Consider the following 12184-nt stretch of genomic DNA (forward strand, 5'->3'; position numbering starts at 1 on the left):
TAACTAGTTCTAACTCTGATGGATTTACTGGTAATATTAGGAGTAAGTATAGTAATTTTAGATAGATGTTCAACAAAAGGTTGAATAACAGTTTAAAGCACAACACTCAGTTCAGCCTTAACTGAGGACCACGTTTTCTGCCAATTCAAGTACATAAAAAGTTAATAAATGGAGAAAGGAGAAAACTTGTTCTCATTAACTTCTGAGTACAGGCAGTCCCCGACTTACGTCGGATCTGCAGTTACGAACGCGGCTTTTCTCGCCCCGCAGGACACGGACTGCGGGACCTCGTGGACCCGCCACCCGTGTACTCCGGGGCGAGAAAAGCTGCTCCGCATCTCCCTGGTCTGCAGACCAGGAAGACGCAGAGCAAAGCTGCGGAAGGGCTCGGGCAGCCGGGCAGCCCAGGCACACCTGGGCTGTCCCGCCGCCGGCTTCCCCGAAGGCTTTGCAAAGCCGCGGGGGAAGCTGGCGGCGGGACAGCCCAGGTGCGCCTGGGCTGTCCCGCTGCAGGCGTGCTCCAAGGCTTTGCTCCCCATCTCCCTGCAGACTAGGGAGATGGGGAGCAAAGCCGCGGAGCACGCCCACAGGGGGACAGCTCAAGCGCACCCAGGCTGTCCCGCTGCGGGCGTGCTCCAAGGCTTTGCTCCCCGTCTCCCTGGTCTGACCAGCAGACCAGGGAGATGGGGAGGAAAGCCTCGGAGCACGCCAGCAGTGGGACAGCGCGGCGAGCCTGGAGTGTCCCGCTGCCCGCGTGCTCTGCGGCTTTGTTCCGTGTCTCCCAGGTCAGCAGACCAAGGAGACGGAGCAAAGCCGTGGAGGACTTGGGCATCCCCACCCCTGTCTCCCTGGTCTGCTGGGGGGGGGAGGTGCAGCTAGTGCCCCCCCCAGCAGACCAGGCTTTTCTTGCCTACCCCTGGGGTAGAGCAGCTGGGGGCTGCCGGTTTGCTCCCGCAGCGCTGCTCTGGACCAACCCGGCAGCACCCCAGCTGCTCTGCCCCAGGAGTCCTGATTCAGCCGCTGCTGGTCAGTTTCAGCAGCGGCTGAATCAGGACGCCTGAGGCAGAGCAGCTGGGGTGCTGCTGGGTTGCTCCAGTAGCGCCAAGGAACCGCGCTACTGGAGCAACCCAGCAGCACCCCAGTTGCTCTGCCCCAGGAGTCCCCAAGTCAGCCGCTGCTGAAACTGACCAGCGGCTGACTACAGGAAGCCCGAGGCAGAGTTGCTCTGCCCCAGGCTTCCTGCAATCAGCTGCTGATCAGTTTCAGCAGCAGCTGACTTGGGGACACCTGGGTTTCTTAAGTTGAATCTGTATGTAAGTCAGAACTGGCGTCCAGATTCAGCCGCGTTTGAAACTGATCAGTTTCAGCCGCGGCTGACACCAGTTCCGACTTACATACAGATTCAACTTAAGAACAAACCTACAGTCCCTATCTTGTACGTAACCCGGGGACTGCCTGTATAAGATAAGATGCAGTGGAATTTAATGAAAGCAAGGGAGATGTATATTAGACATTAAGGAGAACTTCCTACCAAGGCAGTTAAGCACTGGAATACATTGCCTAGAGAGGCTGTAGAATCTCTGTCATTGGAGATGTTTAAAAGCATGTTAGACAAACATCTGCCAGAAATACAGGGAAAATCTGTGTCACCAGTTATGACTTCTGTTCCTTGTGTTTTAGAATATCGTGTCTGAAGTCCAAAATTTTAACTAATTCTTCTTCAAGAGTTCATTTGGCAGCCTTCTCAGCTTATGTCTTAATTGTTGGTAGGTTGTTGTGTGTACAGTAAAAAGATTCCTGAAAGGATTGTCTACTAAAGTACCCTTGCACTCTCCTTAGGGTATCCATTTCCAGCATGGGTTCTTAATTTGTTTTTATTTATACTTATGCTGTGATTATGAAGATACCTCTTGACACCTTGGCAGAGCAAACTTTATTTTATTTATCTGTTAAGACTGTTTATTATTGCTATAACATCAGTAAAAAGAATGAGAAAATTGCATGCAGTACCACCATTTATTGCTTTCCATAAAGATTAGGTGGTCCTTAGACATTTTTCTTCCAAAAGTAATACCTGAGCTTCACATAAGCCCAGCAATAAATTTGAGTTTTTTCAGAAACCATTTGCTAATTAACATGAATCTGCTTTACATCCATTAGATGCCAAGAGTGTTCTAGCATAGTAATTTTCAAACTAAGGGTCGTGATCTGCAGCAGTCCCGGACAGGCGCAAGCCAGGCTTGCTCAGTTGATCTGTTTCAACAAGCACCTCTAGAAGAACATATTAAGAAATATAGAAACAAAAGCTACTTCATAGCAAATAATTATAATTGCCTAATAGTTAGGATGTTTAAACACTGGAATAAATTGCCTAAGGAGATTGTGGAATTTTCATCATTGGAGGTTAAATAAATACCTGTCAGAGTGATTTAGATATAGTGCTGGATCCTGGACTGGACTTGATGACCTCTCAAGATTCCTTCTGATTCTATAATTTGTGATTCTATGATAGCTTATTTTTATTTTAAAATTAGTGGTTTTAGAAAAAGTGTTAGTGTTTTATTTTCTATAATCACATATACAATTGAAAATACTGTTAGCCATGTGACACCTGCAAATTGCATCTGTGAAAGTCCTATTTATGGATCCTTTCTTAATGCCAAAGGGTATGTCTACACATCAAAGTTAATTCAAAATAACAGTCGTTATTTCAAATTAACTTTAATAGTGTCTACACAGGCAAACCGCTATTTCGAATTAACTTCGAAATAGTGGGTTGCTTAGTTCGAATTCTATGAGGAGTAACACCAAACTTGAATTAGCTAATTCTAAATAAGTGCTGTGTAGACCCTTAGTCCAAATTAGCTGGCCTCCAGCCTTCCCAGTTTCTCCTGGTGGCCACTCTTGGGCCAAACCAGGAAAACTCTTCTTCCTCCCCCCAGCCCCGGAGCCCTTAAGGGGGCAGACTCTGGCCACAGTGCCTGTGCCAACTCCAAGCCTGCCGGCCCAGAGCCAGCAGTCACTGACCCGACCCAGTGGCCCCAAAACATGAGCTAGCAAGCCACTGGCAGCCAGCCCTCCACTGCTCCCCAGGAGCAGTCTGCCAGCTCTCAGGAGCCTGCCAGAGCCCAGAGAAAGTGGGTGCCTTCCTGGTCCGGGGGAGATCAGGGTGGACCGTACTCAGGTTTGGGGGGATTCCCCCAACGTCCATGATCTCTGCACTAGACAGAGGAACACAGCCGTCTAGGGCAGGATAGCTGCCAGCCTGGCCACCAAAGGCCACATGCGAACCCAGGAGCAGGTATGCATGAAAATCAGGTTGGTCCAGCAAGACCCCCAACCCTGAGCTTCTCCTCTCCCTTCCTCCCCTTGCCTCCCCCTTCCAGCTCCCTCCTCCCAGGTTTCCCCCTCTCCTCTCCCATCCTCATTGCCACCCCAGTTTTGGTCAATAAAGACAGTTTGTTTTTGGCAAGAAATGTGTTTTTATTTGACATCAGGAAGTGGGGTTAGGAAGGGGTAAGTGGAAGGACCTGAGAGAGAAATGAAGCACAAGCCCCCAGTGGGGCAGGCCAGGGAGGCTCTTAGTGCTCCTCAGGGTGGAAGCTCTCCTGCAGGGCCTCCTGGATACTGACAGCTCTCCGATAGACCTCCAGGATCGCAGCCTGCAGAAAGTGCAGCCAGGCTCGCAGCAACACGTTCACAAGAAGCACCAGAGTGCCCAGGAACAGCTCCGGCTCCGTGTTGCAGAGTGCTGTGGTGTCCCGAGTGAGGGCAATCAGAGCACGCAAAGACACAAATGCTTTGCTGTCCCTCATCGAGGCAGGCAAGCAAGCAGGGACACCTTAGAACTGGCCGCCCGGGGGCAGGGGGAGGGGGGGTTGCCTCAGTCAGCAGCCCCACACAGACACTCGTGACCTGATGCCCTGCCTGACCTGGTTCTGGCTGGCTTTAAATCTGAATCTGTGTCCAGTCAGTGTGAATGCAGTATTTCGAATTAGCAAAAAGCTATTTCAAACTGCATTTTGTGTGTAGATGCGTTAATTCGAATTACAGGCAGTCCCCGGGTTACGTACAAGATAGGAACTGTAGGTTTGTTCTTAAGTTGAATTTGTATGTAAGTCGGAACTGGCGTCCAGATTCAACCGCTGCTGAAACTGACCAGCAGCTGACTACAGGAAGCCCGAGGCAGAGTTGCTCTGCCCTGGGCTTCCTGGAATCAGCTGCTGATCAGTTTCAACAGCGGCTGAATCAGGACGCCTGGGGCAGAGCAGCTGGGGTGCTGCCGGATTGGTCCAGTAGCGCCGAGGAGCGGCGCTGCGGGACCAACCCAGCAGCGCCCCAGCTGTTCTACCCCAGGCGTTGGCAAGAAAAGCCTGGTCTGCTGGAGGAGGGGGAGGGGCGCACTAGCTGCGCCCCCTCCCCCCAGCAGACCAGGGGGACGCGGAGCAAAGCCACGGAGGATGCGGGCAGCGGGACCGTGGCGCGTCTGGGCTGTCCCGCTGCCCGCGTCCTCTGCGGCTTTGCTCCACATCTCCCTGGTCTGCTGCGGGGGGGGGGCAGCAATAATAAGAGTAATAATAAAAGTAATAATAAGAGCCTCCGGAAAAGGGCACTTTTTCCGGAGGATCGGGGCCAGTGTAGACGCTCTTTTCCGGCTTTTTTAAAAGCCGGAAAAAAGCGGCGGACATTTTTATTTAAATGCCGCGGGGGATATTTAAATCCCCCGCGGATTTCCCTACGACGACTAGTGAAATTTACATGCCCCTTCCGGAAAAGGGGCCAGTGTAGACGTAGCCTACTAGTATTAACCATTGGAAAAAGAGGGTTTCAAGCCACCATATTCTAGCATTTTATAATATTTAAATCTTTTGATATTCAGATTATAAAGGGTTATAGTTGTGCTACTGAGCTGAAGCATCAGTATACTTGCTACAAAGTCCTACTGCCATGAGAGGTCAACAGGATAATATTTAGCCCTTATTATTTTTTAGATCATGTTTGCGTAGCACAGCAGTTCTCAGACTTAAATGCAGTGTAACCCTTATGACAACACAAATTTCTATATGACCCCAAAAGGCCTGAGCCCACCCAAATGGGAACGAGGGAGACCAAAGCCCAAGCCTCACTTCCCTGAGTGGGCAAGCCAGCTGAAGCTGAAATCCAAGGGATTCAGTCCTGGGCAAGAAGCCTGTAACCTGAGCCCATCCACCCAGGACTGAAGATTTTGTGCTTGAGCTTCCATTCCAAGTAGTGGGGTTTGGGTTTTAGCCTTAGGCTCCAGCAGTCTAATGCCAAACCTGGGGATCCCAATAAATTGGGGTTGTGACTTGTGACCCATTTTTGGGTCCCAACCTGCAGTTAGAACTTCAGGTATAGCAAAATGCTCTTGAATATGTGTTTAGCTTAGATTAATTATGAAATATTTTTGGTTGCCTCCTAACAAATACAATATGCTGATAAACAAATACTGCTGTATTTAAAATAAAACTTTTTCTCTGCAGTGTTTTGTTTTAAAGATAATTAGTTTTTATTAATTTAAACATGGGCTAACACTCATTCTCAGTTTTATTGTCTACTTGTGACAAATGTGGACGGGGAGGGAGATGGAGGATGCTAATTTACGTATCATTCTTGAAGTCAGATCTGAGTTTCTGAATGTAACCTTGAAAAATAACATCTTAATTATTTATTTCTGCAGATTTTATGGTTAGCATAATATCTGAAGATAACAGCATTATTAAAAATATTAATCCAGGACGGATTTTTATGAAAATGTGGGAAGGACAGAGTAGTGGAAACAAAGTACCAGCTAATGTGAGTAATTGGGAAATGTTGTAATACACACAATTTTTATCAGAAGAGAATTCTATGTGCTTTGTTTATAGAAACGTCTTTCTCTGAATTGCAGCGAATAGTTATTAATTTTACTGTCTGAGAAATGTATGTCCATGCCAGCTGCTCTCCCAGTTACTTTAAACAAGATTAAACAGGCAAAACTGTAGGACTCCCAACATTAAGAATGTTGTTGCTATTGAGCAGAGATTCATTAATTCACACTCAGGGGAGACCTATTACAAATTACACTGGGAAGTTTCTGAATTGCCAAAAAACAGTAAAGGAGCATAATGGAAGTGTAATGTGTATTAATATATATTTCATGTTTTTTGACAGTTGTTTAATATATGATGATGCAACAATATACAATTTTAAAATAATGAAATATAGTCATGAGATTAAGATTATCGTAACAGTATTGTGCAGTTTTCTTAATGTAAGGAAATCTGTTGTTTTGAATTTGTGTATATAGCTGAAGTTTTAGGTACTGTGGTTCTTAAAAAGCATGAATTCATGACTCTAAAAAGCTGCTAATCTCCAAACCTTAAAAACCAAAGGAGCCTCTTTATGCTCTGTCAGGATGTCAGAAGAGATGTGAAGAGTTACCAGTTGCCAATTTGATGCACTTTCTTTGAAGCCTCAAATTCTTCAAGTGATTGCTCATGTTCATTCAACATAGGGGTGTGTAACAGAAGTTTTTCCTTAAGCAGTACCCATAGGGGCTGGAGTCCCCAGCGTCCCTTGGAGTGGCACATTCATGCTGCACTGTATAGGGCACCCCTCCCACCGTGGTCCCTCCCTCCTCAGTTCCTTCTTACTGCCGGTGATGGTGCTTGGAACAGCATGCTCCAACATCAGCTGTGGCAATCATTCCCTTTGCATCCAAGTTCCCCTTTAATGAACTGTGATATACCTGTGAACTGTAAATCTTCAACATATATGGGAAAAAAAACTGCCTGGGGGATGGAGCATGCCCTGCTCTCCCCCCAAATCCCTGGCTTCAAAACCTGTACTGCATGTCACAGGCAAATGCCAGTTAGCGACCTGCATCTGACTGTTTACGTTGTCTGGGGGGAAGGACATATGTTGGACAAGTATCATGTTTGCAGGTCTTTACATTCCATAACTGCTAAGGAGCATAGAATTTGGCTGAAAGTGTTCTTGATGGAGTCTGTGCTAGCTCTGTCAGTCCAGCAGTTGGACTTGGCACCAGGTCCTGGTGCCTCAGGGCACAGCGCACTGCTGGTGTCAACAGCTTGGCAGCACTCATCACCCCCAGCCCTGACTAGGCTTGCTAGGAAGCCAGGCAAAGACCACTCCTCATACAAAGATAAGGGGAGGAAAGGCAATCAGCCAGCAGACAACCCAGAGAAGGCTCAGGAGACACCAAGCCTGCATCCTGGTCACCGTCATCGGTGTTGGAGATCTGTCTTCCCTCCACACCAGAGGCGTTACAGGCCAGAAACAGGACATAAGCACCATGCCGGTTCTGCCCGCAACATCAGGCACTGGGGTGAACTTCCATTTGGTTCCCGCTGCTCAGCATGGTCCAGTCCTGCTCTCCTCCAGCATCTGAGAGGAAAGTGTTATTAAGTCCCCATAGGTCTGCACGTGAGAGACCAGGGCATGATGTGCAATCTTCTGTATTGCTGAAGTTAGTGCACAGACCTGTGCGGGCATACTCACCCTGGCACCAGAAGCATAGAGGAGATAGCGACTCTTCCAACTCGTTGCACTCGCTGAGGGGACCGCTCCCCATGACACAGGCACCATTCGTCACGCTATAGATACTCGTCAGCACCAAGCCTCTACAGCTGCAGAGGCAAGTCCCATTTCTCCTGGTCCCTGTCCTGGTACCATGGAGCCTTGGTCCAGCACCATTTGCCAGACTTAAGTAATGGGTCATTGGGCCTTTGAAGTTCCTGTAGACGCTCCCGGTCACCACTGTCTCTATTTGTGACAGAGATTTAACACCAGAAAAGCTGCTGTTCCCATTCATCCTCATGGGCTTTGGCAAACATCCATTCCCGCAGCGTGGGGTTAGAAACAGCCTCCTTCCCACCCGGTGCAGTAGACTGCGCAACTGACCATTGCACGGCACACTGTGGCCACAGTTGCAGTGGCAGCCACAATGGTGCCCATGGACTCCCTGGAGCTTCCTAGTCCCAGTCCCAGCTCACCTGCCCAGTTGCTGGTGTGTCCCAGGCTCCTTCAGTACTGCCAGGGCCTTGTGGACCCCAAGGGGGCGTGGGCACGCCTTTTCCCCTCACCCAACAAGCAGTGGGCACAGAGGACCAGCCCCCACAGGATGAAGAAGCCCAGTTGTCCCTGGCCTCTTCCTTCTCATTCCCAGACAAGACAGTCGTGGCTTCCTTCCTGGTGGTACCCCAGAAGGATTTGAGGGCCCACCAGGACCTCCTAAGGAGGGTAGCCAATGGCCTATGCTTACGAGCCCAGGAGGTGCAGGAATCTTTGGACTCATTCGGAGTCCTGCGTGAAGTGGGTCCAGGCAGGATGGCATTACCCTTGCATGAGACGGTCACCAAAATTGCTAAGGCGCTGTGGTAGACACCCTCCTCCATTCCACCAATAGCCAAGATGGCAGAGTAGAATTACTTTGTCCTGGAGGGGAGCCATGACTACCTTTATACCCACCCACCGCCCAACTCCCTCATGGTGGAGTCCATGAACTACAGGGAACGCCAAGGCCATCCAGTGCCAGCACCTAAGAGTAAAGATTCCAAACGACTGGACTTGTTTGGTAGAAAGGTTTATTCCTCGATCAGCATCCGAGGGTGGCAAGCCCTCAGGCCCTTTTTGCAGGGTATGGCATGAACACCTGCGGAGTGTTGGCAAAGTTTGAGGCCTCCTTGCCCGAAAAGTCTCACAAGGAGTTCAAGGCCCTCATTGAGGAAAGTTCCTCAGTGACGCTGCCAGCTCTGCAAGTGGCATCTGATGCTGCAGACTCAGCAGCTCTCTCCATAGCTTCAGCAATGTGCATGAGGCAGGCGGCCTGGTTTCTCCTGTCGTATCTGTCTCCGGAGGTACAGAACTCCATTCGGGACTTGTCATTTAACATGTGGGCCCTGTTCACAGAACAGACAGACACACAGAATTGCACAGGCTCAAGGACTCATGTGCAACCTTAAAAACTTGTGGGCGGTTCAAGCAACAGGTCCTCTAGCAAGTGCCAATATCCTCACCTGAAGAGGGCCCCTTCATACCTTAAGCCTCCAAAGTGCAAACAAGGACACCACCTATCATCTGGCCAACAATTGATCAATCAGGCGAAGTCCCAGGGCAAGCGGTTCTTTTGAGGGTGTGCCTGAGGACAACATACCAGACTCCTTGGATCCTGCCTGTTTTTTACCAAGCTCCATTCCTTCCTCCCAGTATGGAGGGAAATTAAATTGGACTGTTGGGTCCTGGCCCCTGTCCAACATGGCTGCATCCTCCAGTTCTCTATACTGCCTTCCCACCCACTGCTTCTGTCTCTCTTCAGGGACCCCTCTCATGAGCAACTCTCAAACAGGAGCTTTCCCAGTTGCTTCAGGTGGGAGCAGTGTAGAGAGAACCACCATAATTTGAGAACAAGAATTTCTACTCCTTATTCCCCAGGCGAAGGGGGAACTATGGCAGGACCTGCGAGGCCTCAAGTATCTTGTCTGCTTCAAGTTCTGTATGGTCTCCCTGGTCACTATTTGTCCCTGAACTGAATCCTAGGGACTGGTTAAGTCACCCTCGACCTCAAAGATGCATACTTCCACATTGCCATCTTTGATGGCCTCACACAATTCCTGAGATTTATAGTTGTAAGGAACACTTCCAATTTGCAGTCCTGACCTTTGGACTTTCTACAGCCCCCAGGGTTTTTATCAAATGTGTGTTAGAGATGGCAGCATACCTCAGGTGTCAGGGCATTCAGGTGTACCCTTACCTGAACAATTGACTAGTCAAGGGGCTGTCCAAATGGAAAGTTCAGTGGTACATCCTCCTCCTCTTCCTGGACATGTGCCATCAGCTTGGCCTCCTAATAAACAGAAAGAAATCCCTCTTGGTGCCCACCCAGAGGATAGAGTTCATAAGAGCAGTCCTGGACTCCACTAGAATCAGAGCATCACTTTCCCAGGAGAGATTTGAGGCGCACACTGCCCTCATTCATCAGCTCATGCTTGCCCCCATGACTACAGTTCAAGTTTGTTTCCAGATCTTGGGCCTTATGGTGGCTTATGCATATGTGGTGCCCCTGGCCAGGCTCAGGATGAGCCCCCCTCCCCCCCCCAGCAGTGGTTGACCTCTGTTTACTCTCCAGCAACACATTCCCTAGAGTAGGTAGTGACAGTGATGCCCCGGTCCTGTCTGCTCTGGGCTGGTGGACAGACCCAACACAGGTTATGTCAGGCGTGCCATACCTCTCTCAACCATCCTCCAGGGAACTGGTGGCCAACGCATTAGATTGCGATTGTGGAGCCTACATGGGAACCCTTTGCACCCAGGCTATGTGGTTCCCTCAAAAAAGAGCTTTCACATTTGCATGGCATGCTATGAGCAGTCGGAAATGTACGCACGGTGTTCTTTCTAAATCTAACGGGCAGAGTGGTGTGCGTACTCATGGACAACATAGCCACCATATATTATATAAACAGATGGGGGAGGGGCAGTCTCCAGAGCTCCGCATAGAGGCAATGAGGCTCTAGGAGTTTTGCGTCCTGCACAGCATCACGCTGGAAGCTTGTCACCTTCGAAGAGTCCAACACATGATCATAGATTTTCTCAGCAGAGAGTTCTTCTCTTACCATAAATGGGCTCCCCATGCCGAGATGACTGTTTCCCTCTTCCAAGACTGGGACTATCCCCTAGCAGATCTCTTCACAACAACAGATTACACAAAGTTCAGTCAGTTCTGTTCCAGACACGGCCTTGAGCGGGGCTCTCGGCTTGATGTGTTCCTGTTCAGGTGGTCGGAAGGCCTTCTGTATGCCTTCCCTCCATTTTCCCTCATCAGAAAGGTCCTACAAAAGGTCAAGAGGGACAAGGTGGTGATCATCCTCAACACTCTGACCTGCCCTCCTCAGTGCTGGTTCGAGGTGCTGATGAACCTGGTGTCCCACATGCCCAGGAGGCTGCTGCTGAGGCTGGACCTGCTCTCCAAGGACCAAAGTAGATTGCTCCATCTGATGGCATGCTTCATCCATGACTGAACCTGAAGGAGCTGGAATGTTCGGAGGACATGCAACTGGTCCTCCTTGAGAATCATAAGCTCTCAACATGATCAACTTACGTAACTAAATGGACCCATTTCTCCAAATGGGGGCAACAATGGTGGATGGTTCCAGGTTAGGCCTCCCAGAAGCAGAAAGGTTTGGCCTTGGCCACCACCAAGGTCCACTTGGCAGCCATCTCTGCCTTTCACCCGCTGCTGCAGGGTCGCTCGATATTTTTCCATGGTGTTACCTCTCAGTTACAAAGGGGCCTGGGGCGGCTCTGTCTCCAGGTCGGGGACACTCTTGTCAGGGGAACCCGAACCTGGTCCTGGCAGAGCTCATAGGTTCCCTGTTTGAGCTGTTAGCTATGTGCCCCATGTCACTACTCTCCTTCAAGGTAGCCTTCCTGATACCCATCTAGCCAAGGTAATGGCAGTCAGAGCTTTGACCATTGATGTCAGAACCAGCTGTTCTCCCTAAGGTGGTCTCCGCCTTCCATGTGTACCAGGACATTTTTGTGCCAGTCTTCTCCCCAAGTCTCATACAAACAGTGAGGAGGAGAAGTGCCTCTACACATTGGATGTGCGTCTGGGGCTGGTGTTTTACCTGGAGAGGACATGGGCCTTTTGCAGCTCTATACAACTGTTTGTGGCTTATGTGTAACATGGGAGGGGTTCCCCATCTCCTCCCAACGACTGTCTAAATGGATTACTTCCTGCATCCGCATGTGCTGTGAGTTAGAGGGGGCCCAGCCACTAGAGTTAATTAGGGCCCGCTCCACTAGGGTTCAAGCTTCCTCGTGAGCTTACCTCGCACATTTCCAGATTCAGGACATTTATAGAGCAGCAACATTGTTGTTGGTTCATACATTAATGTCTCATTATACCATCACGCCTCAGGCTAGGGAGGATGCCACATTTGGCAGGGCTGTATTGCAGCCTGCATTCTCATAACTCCTATCCACCTCCGTAGATACTGCTTACAGTCACCTATGTTGAATGGACATGAGCAATCACTCGAGGAAGAAAAAAGTTACCTGTTCTGTAACTGGTGTTCTCCAAGATGTTTTGCTCATGTCCATTCAGCTTTCCACCCTCCTCCCTTTTGTCAAAGTTCCGGCAAGAAGGAATTGAGGAGGGTGGGGC

At 49.5% G+C, this 12184-nt stretch overlaps 1 protein-coding gene across 1 annotated transcript in view; it reads left to right on the forward strand.

Annotated features, from left to right (window-relative positions):
• The window catches only part of SMCHD1 (structural maintenance of chromosomes flexible hinge domain containing 1), a 192988-nt gene that overhangs the window by 118103 nt on the left and 62701 nt on the right, over positions 1-12184 (forward strand). The window contains exon 33 of the mRNA XM_075920925.2: positions 5699-5814. Within this exon, the coding sequence (XP_075777040.2) occupies positions 5699-5814 (116 nt within the window). The remainder of the gene's footprint in view (positions 1-5698; positions 5815-12184) is intronic.

This window comes from Pelodiscus sinensis, chromosome 2 (assembly GCF_052426305.1).
Source record: "Pelodiscus sinensis isolate ZL-2025 chromosome 2, ASM5242630v1, whole genome shotgun sequence".
Classification (NCBI taxonomy): domain Eukaryota; kingdom Metazoa; phylum Chordata; order Testudines; family Trionychidae; genus Pelodiscus; species Pelodiscus sinensis.